Source organism: Lygodium microphyllum, chromosome 14, assembly GCF_053477565.2.
Source record: "Lygodium microphyllum isolate KBCC chromosome 14, Lygodium_microphyllum_v1.1.10, whole genome shotgun sequence".
NCBI classification, from domain to species: Eukaryota; Viridiplantae; Streptophyta; class Polypodiopsida; order Schizaeales; family Lygodiaceae; genus Lygodium; species Lygodium microphyllum.
The window spans coordinates 89677387-89697174 of NC_141148.1; the positions used below are offsets into that span (position 1 = coordinate 89677387).

At 42.7% G+C, this 19788-nt stretch overlaps 1 protein-coding gene across 3 annotated transcripts in view; it reads left to right on the forward strand.

The window, feature by feature from the left end:
- The first annotated feature begins 221 nt into the window (after positions 1–221).
- The window catches only part of FHIT (FRAGILE HISTIDINE TRIAD), a 75782-nt gene continuing 56215 nt past the window's right edge, over positions 222–19788 (forward strand). For 2 of the 3 annotated variants that reach the window (XM_087693098.1, XM_087693097.1), the window contains exons 1-2: positions 222–507; positions 12495–12605. In XM_087693098.1, coding sequence (XP_087549224.1) covers positions 355–507; positions 12495–12605 — 264 coding nt within the window. In that variant the 5' untranslated portion in view covers positions 222–354. The remainder of the gene's footprint in view (positions 508–12494; positions 12606–19788) is intronic. The other variant, XM_087693096.1, reaches the window with a different exon arrangement.

Below are 19788 nucleotides of genomic sequence, written 5' to 3' on the forward strand. Positions count from 1 at the left end.
GCCGAGAAGAACACACTAAGGAAAGGTTTTCTACGAACAATCTAGTGTTCACAAAAAGCCGAGGTTTAATGTGAAATGAATTACAGAATGGTAAAAAAAACCCTTATAAATTTAAAAAAGAATTAAAACCTTGAACTCTACCAAATGCTAAGCCATAAAAATGGAAAATTAGGGTAAACTGATTGAAAGATCCTTCCAAAGGTTTGGTTGAAAGGTTGTTCGTCAACATTGGGAACAATCCCTCCGATTATCGATAGCTCAAAATTCCTTCGAAGGCATAACAGAAGGGGCTCTGACCGTCACCATTGTTTTTGGTCTTTTCGAGGTTGACGCTTCCACTAAGCCTATCTAGGCATGCACTCATTCCTCCTAGCACAGCGTCTTTACGGCCTTTCTTGTGCGTGCTCGGCTCCTTCTTCTTCTTCTTCTCTTCTCAGCGCTATACCTCGTACCTCTCCTGCCTTCCTGCGCGTAGCGGCCATGTCTGTGCAAAATGAGACCTCACAGGTAAATGCTTCTCTCTCCATCCCTCTCTCTCTCTCTCTCTGTGAGCAAGCTGGGAACAAGTATTGATTTATTATGCGTCTGGCTAAGTACTATAGTTCCATCACTCGGCTGAAAGAAAGAGGGGCTTCAGCCACTCGACTCAAGGAAGAGAGGAAAGGCAACACATCTTGCCCTTGAGAGTTCGGTTCAATCCATCTTTTAGCATTGAATCCGATCTCTAGGCCTAAATACAAGCATGTTAACTAGGACAAAAGGATGATCGCTATGCTCAGGCTCTTGGAATCCTTTCCTTCGAACCATTGCTTTCGCTTGCGGTAAATTCGCCAAAAAAATCCTCATGTTCTCGATCAGGAAGGAAAGAGAGTTATGACATGTACAACTCTTCTGTACCTACCATAGCGCACGCAATTCTTTTGTAATGTGATGCATTTTTCAAGTTCAAACGATCATGTAGGCACTATGGCCCATAATAGCTGGTGCAATGACGGATGTTGTGAGCTGCGAGCTTGCAGCTCCCTTTCACAGCAGTAACGAAGGGCCAATGAGTGCAAATGTCTGGGTATAGTAGATGCCAAAGTGCTGAGCATAAACTTTGGCGAGATAGCCATGGTAAGAGGGCATATGTTTACATAGCCCTGCATGTGATCGGAACAATGAGTCTTGGCCAATCTCTAGAAGGCATTGATTCTCTGAACGGACTGCTCATACCAATGGAGATGGCCCTACAATTTATTGATGAAAAAGCTATTGAATATGGAGAGGTATCAGATGAATGTGGAGTAACAGAAGCAAAAAGTCAAGGCTGCTGTAGGCACAAAGAATTGAACAAAAGAACAAGAGCACATGAACTTAGAACAAATGAACTCAGAAAATCGAATCTATATACCAAAGCACAAGAGTGCTTACAAAGCCACGGGTTGTAGGCAACCAACGCACTGCTCCAAGTCTTCATCTCTATGGCAAGATACAATGTGCATGTATCAAACGATAACAAGATGGAGGAGAGGTAGCCTTTAAATAGACTGAAATAAAAGAAAATGAATAATCAACTCGGCCAGCATTTAATGAGGCCATTGATGCAAGCTGGCTAGAAAGAATGCGCCACCTACTCAAAAATGCAGTGCACTCAAATAGATTGGTCATATAACCATGATATATACATCCCCAACACCCTCTCCTAGATCATGGGTAATAAGTGGATAGTGAATGAGATTTGAGTTAAATCTTAGTATACTTCATCCAATTCTAATAGAAGCTAAAGAAATACTGCAAGGTGTGCCAATTTTGGTACCAATCGGATATCCAATGTTTAAGATTCATTGGTAACATTTGTATTTCAATTTATGTGAATTTTGTGTTTGCTGTAATTAGTTGTTAATTAGGTCCTTATCACCCATTCCCAAAAAGGATGGGCTGGTTACATGGTTCCGTTGCCAGGATACCATCAACTCCCTTGAATTGGTGGGTGCATGGCACCTTATTGAAAGTTAGAAGCATTGCTTTGGTGTTGAAATTGTATTTAGTCAAGCATTACATTAATAATTTCTCTCACAATGAGATGGAATCAAGTAGTGATGATGTCTCTTAGTTTGAAAGTCTACTTAATGAAGGGGAAATGCAATTCTTGATCTTGCACAAGGCACATAGCATGGGCAATAGGCTGAAAATGTTGATGTAGACTGAAATACGGGTCCTTCAAGTCCTCTTGCTGCTGCTGACTAGTAAGAAAGTGAAGAATTTGATGATTAGTTCGAAATTGGATTGAGGGCAACAGCTGATATCTTTGCCTAGCTGGCAAATGATCCTTAGTCAACTTGATTTTTAAACTCTTCAAGGAAGGTCAGCAAAGGCTAGAAGAGGAAGTAATCCACTAGAGCTTTGGGATAGCAAGATTTACCAAAGGAAGAGCCTAAATAACCTCATGATGCTCCCAATATAGTCAATGAGCAAAAGCAATTGGTATTGATAGGGCAATCAATATAAATGCAAGACTAACTTGGTAGTACCAATCCATTTGATTATGGACAAAAAGGTATGCATGCTAACGCGGGTCACCTAGGCTATGTTGAAGGTGGATCAATTTTCCAAGCAATGGCTTGAAATACTTCAACCTCCCATGCATGGACCGAATGTACATGGTATGCAACTACCTATGTAAGGTATGCAAGGCTAAATGTACATGGTATGCAAAGTCAAATGGATTGAATGTACATGGTATGTAGTTGCCTATATAGTGTATGCAAGGCGAAATGTATTTAAAAATGGCTAGTGGAATGCAAAATCCAATGTAGAGAAATGTTGCATGATGGTTGGTGTACAAAGTAACACGTATATAGGGTATGCAAGGCCAAATGTATGTGAAAATGGCTAGTGGAATGCAAAAACCAATGTAGAGAAATGTTGGCATCATTGGATAGCTCCTTGAGCATTTTTAGATGCAAGTTTGCAAGGCTATCTCTATGCCAGCCGAGATAGGCCATAGGTTTACATTTTATGATGCAAGAGATTTGTTTGATATCCATCTCTATCAGCAATTTGCTGGATGCTTATTGTTCTTGTGTAATACATGACTAGATATTCGGTTTGGGGTTTCTTAGTTGGGATGCTTCAATCATAGTGTTGACACAAAGCACCGGCAAGTAGTCAAAGCCACTTAGTCATTGGCTTGCTTCTATCTTTGAGGTAGTTCTCTTTCCTTGCATGTACTCACAAATAGTGATGGGACTGGTTATTTTGACACCAGAGTGTCCACTAGTGGTAATCATTTTATAATTGGTGATTCATGTATCTCTTGGCTAACCAAGAAGCAGTCTATGGTGGCCATATCTAGCTGTGAGGCTGAATACAAGCAACATTTACAGCTACAATGGGATGTGTATGACTCAAACGCCTTTTGGTTAATCACAATATGGATAATGGGATAGCAATTGCACACTTCTAACTATATGGATAATTACCATTCCATGGCAGTTGCACTAAACTTAGGGTTTCATGCTTGCACTAACCACATTGAGGTGCATTATCATGATGTTAGATAGAGGCTTCATGTAGGGAAGATTGACTTGGTTTGTATCCCTATGCGATAATTTGACATTTCTATGGAAAAGTTTGGAACCTTTTGCAAGGCTTTAGGCTTACGTCTATGTGGGATTGATCTTCCATTTCTTCTGTATGCTTCACATCATTCACTGCAAGGGGGTTTGTTCCACTAATCGTGTTCCAAATAATGTGAAGCATAAAACTTACAAAGTCGGTCTTGAAAGAGGCTTAGGCATTGCTCCCAAGATGTGATGATAAACTTGCAATGCGAGTGTGTGCCACCTTTTGTTGCTTCCACTTGTCAAAGTTTTCCTTTCTCATCCTTGATCTTCTTCCATTGTCCCTTATCAAGCCATCGAGACAGCTTTAACCCATTGCAACAAGCATCACATGACTTTGAGTGAAGATGGGCTAGGTGTCTGTAGATGTGCGTAGATATGTAAGCACTAGAAAACTGGTCACAATGGCAAACAACTGTGGGAACTTAGCATGAATATGGGGTGTATTATCTAGGGTGCTTCATTTGTAATTAGTGTTGGGGGATAAAGACGCCTTTGCCTAGCCACTTGTGTATTAGTTACATTGACCGTACCTGCATCGTGTATTAGTTACCCGCACACCTGTACACTACAGTTGGCGGGTGTCCATTACTGTCACTTTATTCTTTATTCTTTTAGTGACATTTGAATAAAGGGAAGGCTGTTCGTACATAATGATTGTTGGAGCTCCCACATCTTGTGCGTCTCTCTCGCTCGGTCTTGCTTTGGCTTCTTCCATCATAGCTCTTGCTTTTGCTCTATGCTTCCACTTTAGGGCTCACTCCCTTCAACTGGCATCAGAGCCATTGCATCGGCATTGAGGAGCTCAACCCGATATTGCTTCAGCTTCTGGAGAAAAGCTTCAATTCATAGTTTTAATGGCAGCCATGGGTTAGCTTGAAGTGATATGTATTGCTGCTCATTTACTTCCCAGCTCATCAAGGCATGTTTTGGAGCTTCATTGAGCTCCCCCTGAGCTCTATTGATCTCAGCCCAGCTAGCTTCGAGCCCAGGACAGCAGGTGCAATTTGTGTTGACTGGGCTGCTCGCTTTCTTGCTCAAGTTTGCTTCATCCTACCTCATCTCCAGCTCCTAGCATTGCTCCCGGCCTTGGGCAATCACTTGGCGTTGTACCTGACACATTTGACATGAGTTTGGGCATTGGTTGGAGTTCTTGGGTTTAGCCATTAGCTCACAATTTATGACAGTTTGCTGTATTACAGTTTTGGACAGCCCCTTCACTCATTGTTTGGAGGTCACTTATACTTCTCCGGATGTCTATTTGATGCCGAAACATTTGGGGATGTTATGCCAAGGTATTGGAATGCTATGGGACTGATTTGAGTACTCTTTTGCTCGGTTTTACAAAGGTTTTTCATTGCTGTAATAAGCAAGGCTGAAGCTCATTTGGTTAGTGGAATATATGCCTATTGCTTCTTGGGTGCTTACCACCTACTTGGGTTGATATACTGATGCTTATGGTTCATGTTACATGCTTTGTCATTGCTTCCGTCTTGCTTTTGAGCTGAGATTGGAGCTTTGATTCATGACATTGGCTGTCATTCACTGTTATGTATGGCTATTTGATGCTCCAGTAAGAGCTTTGCAAGTTACTTGGGTCGGATGCTCTTGAATATATGCTACTTGGATCTTTGATGTATGGATGCTTTCCACATGATGTTTTGAGCTTTGTTTTCTTGTCTGGCATTCGACTTTTATTCCAGTGAGAGTTGCTACTTGACACTTGGATATACATGGAGCATTTGGTTAGGCAGTTGAGCTTGAGGGTCTTCTAGTGGGAGCCGCTACTTGACACTTGGATATTACATTGAGCATTTGGTTACACAATTGAGCTTGAGGTTTTCCAGTGAGAACGTGGGACTTGGTGACATGTATATGCTCTTGTCATGTGTTACGTACGCAGTTGATATTTAGTGGACTGATTTGACATTACTCTTGGGCTAGCACCTATCTCTGTCATGATGTTGTCAGTGATGTATGCATCTTGGTTGGTTACGTATCGAGCTTCGGTTACATTGCTCAATCCGTTGTGTCTTTGGTTGATCTCTTTTGTTACTCATGAGACCGACTCTATGCATGATGACTATGCCTACGGGATGTATCTCAGTCTGACACACTGATTCTTTGATAGTTCTCAGTGCCATTCGCATATTCACTCACTACTAGTTGGAGGTACTCCCTAGTAGCAATTTGTCTTATATTTGTGATTGCCCCTCTTTGGCATTGATTTCTTATTGTTGTATTTTATTCTTAGCATGCTGTAATTGCAATTTATTGCAGTGTTTATGCGAGTAATCACCTTTATTTGATAGTTCTTTGCATTGAGTTTGTGCATAGTTCATTACTTGGTCAATACCCCTTGTTTTTAGCTTGATCTGGCAGTGGTTTTGGGGCTGATTTGCAGTTTATTACAACAACCTGTTTTACCCTTTTGTGCATTCACTTGGTCTCAGTATGGCTGATGGTTTCAATGATAGTACTATATTTAATATTGACAAGTTGGATGGCACCAACTACAGCTATTGGAAGGCTCAAATTTGGCAAGTTTTAGTATAGAAAATGTAGGTTAAGTCTTTGAAACATGAGGGTGTCAAGCCTGAACGTATTGATACACTCTCCTCACTAGGGGCACATTTGCCTTCAAGTGGAAGGTTGTTGGGGACTAAAGGCGCATGTGCCTAGCCACCCGTGTATTAGTTACACTTGTTAAGAAACCCTTCACCCACGGTTTTGTGTTCTGCGTTTTGCGTTTAGGGTTTCACAGTGGATAGCCCCAAAAAGGGGTTGGTCGCCCACAATGGGGCACCACCCTATACAACCAACGCCCTCTCTTCGGGCGCCACCCTAGACAGTCTCTTGCCTATTTAAAGGTTGCCTCTATCACTCATTCTTTACGGCTGATTCATTCAATCAGTCACCTCCTCTCCAATCTCTCTACTATCCTCACATCCCTTCAGGAGGACATTGCGGTTCGTGGTTTGTGGCTGTCTTCATCATTTTCCTTGTGCTACGGCATCCTTGTTCCCTTGTATCACATTCATTCCATTCATCAGAGTTTCTTCTCTCTTCGCTTCTCTTCTCAGTGTTTGGTGAGCTCACTCCATTTTACTCCTTGCAAATCCTACTGTCTCGGTGGTACTTCGTCTTTTGACATGGTATCAAAGCTAGATCTACTTAAACAACGGCAAAGATCCTCCACTCTAGTGAAGGCAAAGATCGGTGGTGGGTTTGGCATCCACTTTTTTTCTTTTTCCGTTGCATTAACACCTTACTTGGCGGTTGCTCTCCTCTGCACCTGCTATTTTTTGCTTGTTGTTATTTGCTGACTGCTGGCAGCTCCTTCCTGCAGCTGGCTGTTGCTTCTTGTTGCTGGCGGCTCAGCTAGACTGTTGGCGGCTCCTCCATGTTGTCGGTGACGCAGCTAGACGACTGGCAGCTCCTCTCTACTGTTGGTGGCTGTTCTTTGCTGCTAGTGGCTCAACCAAACTGTTGGTGGCTATTCTCTGCTCTGTTGGTGGCTCCTCCCTGCTGGTGGTGGCTGTTCTTTGCTACTGGCGGCTCCTTTCTATTGTTGGTGGCTTAGCCAAACTGTTGGCGGTGATATTTTGCAGCTGGCGGCTCCTCCCTCACTGTTGCAAGCTGCGCTTGCAGCTGGTGGCTCCTCCTTGGCAGTTGGTAGCTCCTCCTTGTAGCTAGCAGCTCACTTCCAACCCTTCCACTGCCCTCCCAGCCCTTGAGGCGGACATTGCAGTTCATGGTTCGTGGTTGATCTCTTTTTTCTTTAGCAAGGCACACTAGTACCCATGGCTTCTTTACCAACAGATGACCAGTCTACTGGGTGCTCCTATTGTGGAATCACCGGATACACCACAGATGCTTGCCGACTTCAACCTTTGCTCCCCATCCCCAGAGTATATGCATCTCCCACCGGCACTACCTTTGCCACCTCTCCTTTCCGGGCCACAGAGATCGTTCTGCATTGGCTATTAGAGTACTATGCTTAAGGCAATAAGATGCATCCGATGCGCACTAAGTCCTTTCAAGCACATGGAGGATTGATTGGTGCTACGACCTCTTGGAGATTGTCACAATGCCAACAATAGTCTTCTCCCACCTATTTTTGGGTATAGTGGCTACCACGGCCCGCAGTTCTATAGTCCGCTTCATCGAGAGACGATGATTGTTTAATATCGTCTCCTCGTTAGTTTGTTCCTTCGAGAGACAGTGTGGCTGCTCGACTCCTTCCTCTTCTTCGGCATCGTCTCCTCGTTAGTTTGTTCCTTCGAGAGACAGTGTGGCTGCTCGACTCCTTCCTCTTCTTCGGCTTCCCGGTCCGCTCCATTGAGAAGCAACGACTGTTGCCCCATTCATTGCTCAATTTGAGCTCCACCCTCCTCCACCCTCGCCTACTCAGGTTTGAGAGGCCACCTTTGGGAGTTCTTCACCACCCTAGATACCTTCTTTGGCACGATTGACGACACTTCCTTTGTCCTTAGACATTTCAGAGTTCGTGATCCATGAGTTTTTGGATTCCCTATCTACTCAGAGGGGGATTTAGAGGGGGACTGATCTTTCTTTGCCCTCGGAGGGAGCATCTATATCTATTGTGATGTCAAAGGGAGCTCCTATTCCTCCAGTTTCACAGGGGGTCCCCATCCACCGCTCAATCCTTTGTACACCTTGGCAGACGCCTTTTACGTTCTTCTTCTACCCTTGGATGGGGTGGCTTCCTTCCAGTGGTCATCTCACCTATTGATTCCCAGGATCTCGAAGATCTACCTAGATCGGGGCCTTGGAGGTTCAGCCACGACTAGGTGACGAGGCCTTCGTATTCCTTTCCGCATGGATGCACGAAGCTAGTGGCTTCTCTCCTGAGGTTTAATGGCAGCCGATCATAATAGTAATGAAAGCATCACAAGCAGAAGTAGATCAGAGCGTAGCTTGCCTGCCAAAACTGTGTCTGCAACAATTAGCAGCAGCCATAAGCTGGGCAAGTCTTCAAAGAAGAAACAGGCCGCCGCGATCAGAAGCTTGGATGCCCTTAATCTGGCCGGACTAAGAAAAGATGATTTGCCGAGTCCTTCCTCATCAGACAATATTGGGCATCATGGCATCAGTGATCCCAATATGAAGAAGGAGAGATTAGACACGAAGATTAACGATAATAACGATACAGCCGAGAATTGTACTGATAGCGGTCCAGCTAGTTCTCCATGGGATCGCTTCAAGGTGTTGAAGGCCCAGCAGGCACAGAGGCAAGAGATACTGGAGTGCCAGAATGAGATAAGCAATATGCTGAGAAAGCTCAGGGTTCTCCAGTTCACTTCGTCTACTGTTCTTTACTGCAGGTTCCCTTTCAAGTGGAAATCTTGGATCTTAGGGATCCCCTATATCTTCTTTCTCCTCTTCTTCTTGCCTTGGTCACTTGGTTAGCATGGAGCCAACTCTTGAGATCGAGTACATGCATATCCTTATGACTCTCAGCACTACACAAAGTTCGATATTCCTCCTATGCATTGCATGTTTTTATCATCTTTGTACTAGGGTGCAAGTGAACAATTTTTCCACGAGGGACACTGTCCAAGTGGCACTTGTTGCATGAGCATTCTTTAGCATGTAGCATTTCATCTCTACCTCACTCTTCTCTTGTTCTCCTTTTTGGGCCTAAGAGGGGGTGTTGAGAAACCCTTCACCCATAGTTTTGCATTCTGCTTTTTGCGTTTAGGGTTTCATAGTAGATAGCCCCAAAAAGGGGTTGGGCGCCCACAATGGGGTGTGAAGGAAACTGCTAGGGTTTGCACTGAGGACACACAGAGTGTACGATCACGACAGAAACACAAAGAGAGAGACATAGACATAGAGGGCAAAACTCAAACCCTAAACACAAAACTCAAAATTCAAACCCTAAATGCAAAACTCAAAACTCAAACACAAAAACTCAGACACAAACAGAAGAAGGGAGAGAGAGAATACAACTCTGAAGTGAATGAATGTTGTAAATGAATGTAAGAGTGTATAGTGTGCTCAAGGGCAGGGCAATGCCGGAGTGTGACGTCTGGAGGCTGGAAACTGGTAAACGCAGCAGTGTACCACCGATCGAAGGTTGGAAACTATGCACAGTCTGCCGTAAATAGTAGGCTGAAACAATGTCTGAGAGTGTTAGGGCCTGCAATGCTGAAAACGTAGGCTGGCTGACCCTGGAGATGATGGACAGCAGGCTGAAAAGCAGTCTGGGACAGTCTGGAGCAGTTGCCAGCAGCTGAGAGTTGTCGCCTACAGCAATGGACATGCTGAAGATGATGTGGCTGCAGTCGATGATGGCTGGACAGCAGATGGAGGCGGGCTGCAGGCTGGAAACTGGGCGCCAACAACAGCAGAGGGTGTGTGGGCTGGTGTAACCTACAAACAAGGATGATCACTGAATGGGGGCAGCCTGTCTATTTATAGATGTGGAAGGGCGCCCCAAAAATTAGGGTTTCCACTAAACTCTCTCGAACTGCTCCCCGTTTTAGGGTTTTACTCTAAAAGAGCATTTTTAGTGTGTTTTGGGGTTGTTTAAGAGGCTAATCAACAAGTAATGCATATTTTAGCTCAACATGGGGCACCACCCTAGACAACCAGCGTCCTCCCTCCGAGTGCCACCCTAGTCAATCTCTTGCCTATTTATAGGTTGCCTTCGTCACTCATTCTTTACGGCTGATTCATTCAGTCCACCACCTCTTCTCTCCAGCCTCTCAACTACCCTCACACCCCTTTTGGAGGACATTGCAGTTCGTGGTTCGTGGCTGTCTTCATCATCTTCCTTGTGCTATGGCACCCTTGTTCCCTTGTATCACATTCATTCCATTCATCAGAGTTTCTTCTCTCTTCTATTCTCTTCTCAGTGTTTGTTGAGTTCACTCCGTGTTCCTTCCCGCAAACCCTACTGTCTCGTTGGTGTGTCGTCTTTTGACAACACTGATAGTACTCACACCGTGCATTAGTTACCCGCACACCTGTACATTGTAGGTGGTGGGTGTCCATCACTCACTTTATTCTTTATTCTTTCAGTGACATTTGAATAAAGGGAAGGTTGGTCACACATTGTGATTGTTGGAGCTTCCATATCTTGTGTCTCTCTCTCTTTTGCTCTTGTTCTTGCTCCTTCTGTCATAGCTCTTACTTCCGCTCCATGCTTCATTCACTTCAGGGCTCGCTCCCTTCAATTAGTTAGCCTAGTCCTTCATTCACTCTATGAAAGAGGTATGTGGCATTATCTTCAATAATCAAGGTTCGATCTTATGCTATGGTAGGCCTTGAGGCATGAGTGTACAACATGGACACCAAAGGTTTGGGAGTTTATTGGGGTTCTTATGGGATGGCATTTCCAAAAGGTATGCTGTGAGCTGGTTTTCAGCAGTGTGAACCCTACAATGTATAATAAACTGGTGGATCTTTGGTTGTCTATCAGTTCCATCACCATCAAGAGCTTCAGTAGTGGTTTCGTCACACCTAGGGCCACCACGAATTGCTCTTTATGTTACAAGATGGCCATCCCCAATGGTGCCGCACTGTCTATCCTTGGCTTTTTCTCACATACTGCCTAAAAGATGTCATAAATATATCTTAATGAGGCTCATTAGGTAGTTTGGGCCTTATGATAGTGGTCAGAGCATAGAACCAAATCTGTGAACCTTATTAAATACATAGAAGTGGGAGGGATGTTCACACCCACCTGCACTTTCATATACACATGCGCTGTCCACATGGAGGATTAACATCCAATAGTACCACCCCTAGATAGAGATCCCAATCCCTATCCCTCTGAATATTAGGTGGAGTGTTTACCAATGCTTTCAAGAGGAGATGGGTGTAATCTTGCCACACAATTGTGGATCAAGCTGTGGGATATCATAATGGACAATTTGTGGTAATTGTCTATGTTGACCACTAGTGTGAGAGAGCAAACAAGACAACATATGGAATAAAAGATCAATCAGTGAAGATGTCAATCCAGATTATTCTCAAAACAGTGTGGATGGTGCTTGATATGGCATGCATGCCTGTACAACTTCTTGACAAGCCATAGAAACCCTGATTTGAGATACATTCCCAAGTGAATGGACATCCCCAAATCTCATAGTGGTACAATAGGTGCAAAGGAGAGTGAAAAATATGAAAGCACCTTATATTGCTTGACAACCAGAGTAGCGATGCCTTTTCATTTTGTTTTTTTCCTTCTTGTCTTCATGTTGCTGTCACCTCTGGATTTTTACAGTTGAAGAGCCAAATGGTGAGTGATGAGACACACAGTCCATCCATCTAAATGTCTAGAAAAGGAAATATGCAAGCATTCAAGAAAAACACGATTCTCAATGCAGTGTATCAACTAGTGGAGGGAAAGTTAAAGCAAGCAAATACATAAGAGTGCCGCAATGAATGGATTCAGAATGCCATACAATTTTCAAACAGACTTTTTACTCACCTTGATTGGAGACTCGATAAAGGAGAAGCAAACATTTAGGCTGTTAGTAGAGATGCACAGAACTCTTGTAGACTCGTGCTCCAAAGAAGATTATGCTATTTAGATCTGATGCTGCTATGGGATTGATGAAACAATGTTAGGGTGTGACTGAAAGAGAGGAGAAAACTCAAGAGCAAGATAGTATTTTTGCTATATGAAAAAAAAGAGAATTCAGAATGCAAGGTACATGGCTTTGTTTATATAGCAAAGAGGCATGAACCAGCTATCTTTATTTAATGCACCTAAGGTGTGTTCACATGGTGTGATTCATAGTCTAGCCCAAGCTATAGAATTGCAAGTTGTATTTGCAAATTTGATAACTGTCTTGTGTTATGCTTCAATCTTTCAAAGGTTTTGACTAAAAGAGACTGGGTTTGCTTTTTCAGGAAGGGAAAGATTACTACATGTTTGGACCATACAAAATTAGTGTAGGCGAGGTCTTTTTGACCACAGAACTCTCCTATGCTTTTGTAAATCTGAGGCCTGTTGTTCCTGGTAAGTTCAATCTGAAGCAGTCACAGTCAATTTCATCTCATGATTGTGTCATTCAGCACGGCAATCGCTTTTGTTAATTGTTTTTACTTTGAATTGGCAAAGGATTCTGTCTCAAGAATATGATGTTTTAATGTGGCTTCAAAATCTTCCAATTTGGTGATGTCTCATAAAGGATATATGCATGATTTGAATTAATATGCTGTTCCAGAAATGTTTCTATATTGTTAACTCTTGATCAAACAAAGTCTTAATTGAAATTGGCAGTTATGATGTGCACCCAATACTGAGATAAAGCTCTATAAGAACACTTATGCATCAAGTCAATTGCTGGGACATGATATGTGAGATGGAAAACTGGCAAATGGCCTCTAAAGAAAAAGGCTTTGCTGCAACTTTGAAATATCCATATCAATAATACCCTTAAATATCTATCAATTGATATGTGAAGTTGCTACTTAGTACCACTCCAGCTGTTTCCAGTATGTGATCAGTCTATCTTCATTGCAGCTGTAACCATCATCCTTTAAATTAGCATGCAGAATTGTATTTCCCAGCCAAATTCGGGCAAGTTTCTCTGGTGTGATTTTCAAGAAACTTTTCTACTAGAGTAGCTCGTGCAGATACAGTTATATCTGTGCTTCCAATGAGCCTAGCAAAACCTTTCAAAGTCTACACAATTGAAGAGTGATTCAGAATTGTGACTTGTTACCGTAAGTCAAAATTCTAAAGTCTTTTCAGGAAGCTGTACATGAATCAATTTTTTTCTTGTGGAGGAATTTCTTACATTTTGTTAAAGAAGCATTTTCTTTCTCCTGATTCTCTGCAAAGGTTTTTCTAATTTAGTTTTTCCCTGTACTTGCCTTAAGCCAATGGCACACAGACTTGTGTGTTTGTTGAGAATGAACAAGTGCATGTCATCAAACCACTGCAAGTACTATGACAATGTCTCTAGTCAAGCAAAGTTGACCTCAAAAGCACTGATGAAGCATTATCTAATGGAATGGGCACTTTCTTTTTTAAAAGACTCGTGCTGCATTGAGCGGCAAACATTTTTCACCAAACTAGCATGCTGCATAGATTAGCTGATGAAGTTTGATTTTACTTTTCCAAGGAGCAGTTGCCTTGAAGAAGCCAACAAAAATGACATTGTTGCATTTAGAGTAGCCTCTCATGGAATGGGCACTTTCTTTTTTAAAAGACACATGCTGCATTGAGCAGCAAACATTTTTCAAACTAGCATGTTGCATAGATTAGCTGATGAATTTTGATTTTACTTTCCAAGGGCAGTTGCCTTGAAGAAGCCAGCAAAAATGACACTGCTGCCATAGTTACCAGGAACGGGGAACGGGAACGGCATATATATATATATATATATATATATATATATATATATATATATATATATATATATATCTATAGATATATATATAGGTACCTCCCCTACCCGGCCCGTCACAGGGAAAACTATAACCATATATATCTACCCGGCCCGTCACAGGGAAAACTATAACCATATATATCTACCCGGCCCGTCACAGGGAAAACTATAACCATATTATATATATATATATATATATATATATATATATATATATATATATATATATATATATATATATATAGATATATCTATAGATATATCTATAGATATATATATAGGTACCTCCCCTACCCGGCCCGTCACAGGGAAAACTATAACCATATATATCTACCCGGCCCGTCACAGGGAAAACTATAACCATATATATATATAAAATTTAGTCAACACATTGGAAATGCCCCAAATCCTTGCTGGAAAAGCCCCAAATTTTGGGCAATGCTTGATCTGAAATACCCCAAAATTGGGGACATTGCAGCCAAGTCCAATGCCCCACATCTTTGCTGAAAAATCCCCAAATTTTGGGCAATCCTTTTGGAGACATTGCAGCCAATTCCATGCTCCAAATCCTTGCTGAAAAAGCCCCAAATCTGGGGCAATGCTTGATCGGAAATGCCCTAAAATTGGGAATATTGCAACCAAGCCAATGCCCCAAATCCTTGCTGAAAAAACCCCAAATTTGGGGCAATCCCTGATCTAAAATCCCCCAAATTTGGGGACAGTGCAGTCTGATTCCAGGGAACGGTTGCTAGAACGGCCTAGAACGGGGTTGGAACGGGGGTGGGTACAGACAAAAATGTTCCATGGGTGTTTTGCTGGTAGACACATGCCGGAACGTGTTAATCCGTTCCTAAGGCCCGGAACAGGCGTTCCTTGTTTCTATGACCGCCGCATTTAGAGTAGCCTTTCAATTCTTACTGGTTTGGTCATGGCCTCACATTGAGGGAGTGAAAATTTTTGTGGTGCATGAATCGATTCTCTCCTCAATTGTCCTTAAATAGAGGATAGGTGCATACATGTTAACCTGAAGACCTAAGGTACCTACTTGCTAGGCAATGACGCCACCCCTTATGTAGGGAACATCATCTCCTATAGTAAGACTTTCAGATCCATCTTTAGAATGGTCCAATGAAAAGTGGGGATCCTTGTTGCCACACCATTTTTCCCTAGGCTTGGCCAATAGCTGGAAGAAGTGGTTAATACTCCTTTCTTAGTCATTGGAAGAGTTTCAGGATTGGAAACTTATGGGAACTTACCAAAGAGTTTACCATTTGGTCCAATTCATGGGACTTATTGTACAAAGGTGGCATGTCGTCTTGAGAAGGGGGATCCCTTGACGATTCCACCAACTAGATGAGTAGATGTTCCCCACATGTTTGTTTACTGCCTTCTAAATTGCTGATCAGTAAGGTTGCTTCCAAAGAGGCATGGTATAGGGATCCCTCAAGCCTTGAAGTGGAGGTAAGTATAGAAGGGAGGGAGGAGAAAAAGCCAAGCGTATTGAGGCTGTTGAGAAACCACTTCTTTAGTTTACACACTTCATTTAGGGTTTCGCACTGACAGTCCTAAAAAGGGTTGGGGTCCACATTTTGGTCACTTTTTTAGTAGGTGCCCACATAGTGGTGTGCTAGCCTAGACAGCTTATACCGATAAAAAGATAGTCATTTCATTCATTCATATACCACTTCAGTCATTCTTCACCCCTCTTCTTCCTTCACTCCGACACTCTTCTCTCTTCTCTCCATTGTTGTCCATACCCCTACTGGAGGACATCCCAGTTCGTGGTCACCCTTTCCCTTCTCCTTTAGGCACCCTATTCCATCTCTCAAGTGTTGCGTTTGGAGCTCTCCCTGCTTGGCGTCATCTTCTTGCATTGGCGTTAGCTGCTTCTTCATTAGGCGTCACTCTAGATTTGTGCTTGCCTGTTTGGAGGCCTTTTCCTTGCTTGGCGTCACCTCCTTTGGTCTAATGTCAACATCCTTATATCTGGTGACCATCTTTGGTAGCAGTCATCAGCATTTGGGCTGTTTTTACTTTGCATTTGTAGCTCATCTCCCTAGGCATTTGCGTTTTGCAGCCTAGTGACTTCTCCATCATTTGGTGTCATTCTATTTCTCCGAGCATAAGCTTCTAGGTTGTCATTATCTGCGTTTGGGAGCTCACTCACATTAAGGATTTGCGTTTTGCTGCCCAAGTCACTCCTTGGCATCTAAGGACTACGGTTCGCTCCCTCGACAACTGATGATCATTTTTCTCATCTCTGACAGCATCAAAGGATTGTGGTTCACTCCCTCGACAGCAGTCCTATACCTTCTAGTGATTACTTCGACAGCCCACTGCTTGGAGGATTGCGTTTTGCTCCCTTTATTGTGCAGATTCCCCACAGGTGCTGCCGCTTGAGTCAGATAGGAAAATGTAGTCGTCTTCTAAGCTTTGGCTCCACTGCATCAGCTTTTCTTTTCATAGTATGATTTAGTGCATTATCACCGTGTTCTTGTGATTTTGAGTTTTTCTTCTCTTTCAGTGTTTGTTGTACATACAATGTGTTTCTCCCTGCAAACCCTACTATCTCTTTGCAGCCTCACATATTTTCATAGAGGCATACTTGAGAAAAGGGAATCTAGTTTTCTGCAACAATGCAAGAACTTGGATGACTCGGCTATAAAAATGCATTTTTGTTGGGTACAATAATAAAAGCAAAGGTTATATCATTCACAAAGAAAGCATATTTTGGTCAATCATGATGTTGTCTTTGTGGAAGATGCTATTTAGCCTTTACTTTCATATATGATTAGAAAGGTCACTTCCAAGGAGGCATGATAGAGGGATTTGTCAAGCCTTGAAGTGGAGGCTGTTGTGAGAGGGAGGGATCAGAAAAAGCCAAGCATGTTGAGGCATACTTGATAAAAGGGAATCTAGTTTTCAACAACAACACAAGAAGTTTGATAATAAGGCTATAAAGTGCATTTTTGTTGGGTATAGTAATAAAAGCAAAGGTTATACCATTCACAAAGCAAGCGTATCTTGGTCAATTGTGATGTTGTCTTTGTGAAGAAATATCCTAACACAGAAACACAAATAACACCGTATGACAAAGCGTAGACTGATAGAAGAATGTAGTTAGGGTTAGGGTAACTGAGAGACAATGAACACAAAGAATGAATGAAGTGACATGACCATTGAATATACAATGCTTATGTAGCAAACACACGATGTAGTGAATGAATATTGTACCTCAAACTCTTGTATCTCAAGGGTCAAGGTAGGGGTAATAAGTTAGGGAGTGTGTCGTACTCTAAACGGATCCCGAATTGTAGCAAGTCAGCCTCCGGATGTCGAACACCAGCAAATGTAGTCAAGGAAGGTTGGATCTGATGTAGACGGCAGTGTAGGAGAGAGAAAGACTAAAAATGCAGGTTGTAGGATAGAGAAAACAACAAACGTAGGATACAGGAGAGAGAGACTAGAAGTGCAGGAAAAACCAGCAGCAGCAGTCAGCTTGCTGAAATCAGCTCCGAATAGTGTGTGGTAAGCTGGAAACATGTGCTAGAATGTTGTAGACAGCAATGGCCAGCTTGGACCGCGATGTCCTCCGCATTTGGGGTGTGGGCAGCAAGCTGAAATACCTGAAATTTGCAAAAACGAGATTAAGGCTGAATGGAGGGCAGCATACCTATTTATAAAAAGTTTGGGCCCTCCCAAGTGGGTTTGTACTTATGGGATACAGATACTCTCTAGGAGCGTATTTCTTTTTAAATAAACAAGGTTTTTTCCTTAATTAAGCATGTTTTGGGGATATTTAAGTGAAGCTAATGCATTTTTAGCTCAACAACCCCTCTTAGGCCCAACAACGGTGCCATGAGAAGTAGGCTAGCCAAGCCCTTTTTTTTTCCCTTTATCTTTTACCCCAAGGCATCTCACCCCAAAGCAGCTAGAATATCGGACAAAGGGTGTGTGTCAGCTACCGAGTGGCCTTGTAAGACTATAGAGGCGATGGTTATCTTACCAAGGGAGCCCAATGATCACCCCAAAGAGGCGAGGGCATTGGACAAAGGTTGTACGTCGACTGCCCAATGGCCTACCAAGTCTTGCAAAGGCAGATGGAATCAACTATGGACTTTAAATTTTTTTTAAAAAAAAGGGGCTTTGTAGTTTTGATAGATTTAACATTAAGTGAGGGTTTCAAATCAATTTTTGTCCTATTGAGTATTCGTGTCCCAAACAAGAGAGTGATAAGGGATGGTCAGACCCAAGACCTTCACAAAACAAGCATACTATCCCTACCATTACAGGGTGTCAGTGAAAAAGGAAAATGGCTAAGGTGTGGGTGACACAAATACAACAAAGATATGAAGTAAGACAAACAAAGCAAGCAAGCAAGCTAGGGAGAACTGCTATGTGCAATGCCACGAATATGGTGGATCCAAAATCGGCCACTCCAAAAGACTAAAAATGGATAAATGCGCACAAATACATGTTTACATGAACAGAATGCCAATGCATGGGGTAATACGAAGGGAAATGCAAGATGTCATGCTTACGTAAAATGCAATGCAATGGCGCCACTTGGACAATGCCCTCACAGGGGAATTGTTCACTTGCCCAAGTGTCCTTTTACAATCGTATCATCCTAACAGTGCAGTTCAAGTTACAAATGTCCATAAGTACAATAGGAAAGAATAAATGAATGAAAAAACTATAAGTATCATCATTGTTACTATTAAGAGAAGTAGGCGTCCCCTCTCAAACTAGAAGGGAAAGCAACGGGAAAGTACCCTCTCTCCATCAATTGGAAGAAGTAGAGGAGGATGTACCCAAGTCGATCTTGGGTAAAAGGTACGGAAGAACTGGCTGGTTGACGACTTTGGTCAAAATGTTTGAAAAATTGTCTGATGAAGGCACAAACTCTAGGCGGATAGTGCCTAGCTCAACTTGCTCTCTGAAAAAGTGGAAGTGGACTTTCACATGTCGTGTTCGTGGTGTGGCTTGATGGTGCCATCGAAGAGAGCCCTATACTTAGCCTCAGCCATGGAAGTCGCCACTGTCTCTTGCTTATGCCTAGGCCAAGAAATGGGAGTTGTGTCCAAGGTGAAGAGATAGCTACCATGGGAATGCCAAGTGTCAGGATCTCCTACCCGATCAAAATCAGTATACCCTTGCAAACATAAACCCAAACCATAAGTGAGGCCATAAGAATAAGCACACCATAAAATAACGCAATAGACGAAGACATGCAATTCAATGTGGCATTTTAGGTACTGTGAAATACTAGCTGAGAATGTTGATTGAGTAAGCTAAGTCTGGCCTAGTATGAATTAACCAAAGAAGTTTCCCTATTTTATCATCAAGCGTGTGTGTGTATGCACAACACCTGAAGACTTTGAAGTGGGATATGATAGACCGAGAGCCAAAGAATACCTCTTATGAGGTCCTGTGAGGAAGAGTTGTAGTCGGGCATCGGTTGAGGATGTACACCACAGTGCTAGCAACCTCAACCCAAAGGCGCTCAGGGAGCTTTGTTGCGAACAACATAGAGCGCGCCATTTCCATGACTGTCCAGTTCCGATGCTCTACAGCTCCATTTTGAGAGGGGGAGTTAGTAGAGGTGAGCTAACGAGAGATGCCATGCTGTTGTAGAAACTCACAAAACTTGTGGGAGATGAACTTACCACCGCTATTGCTCCTCATGCAGCCAACATGGTGACCCTTCTGGTTATGAACTAGCAATACCCAAGCAGAGAAATATGTGAAATTATCAGACTTATGCTTGAGGAAGTACACCCACATGTATCTCGAATGATCATCCA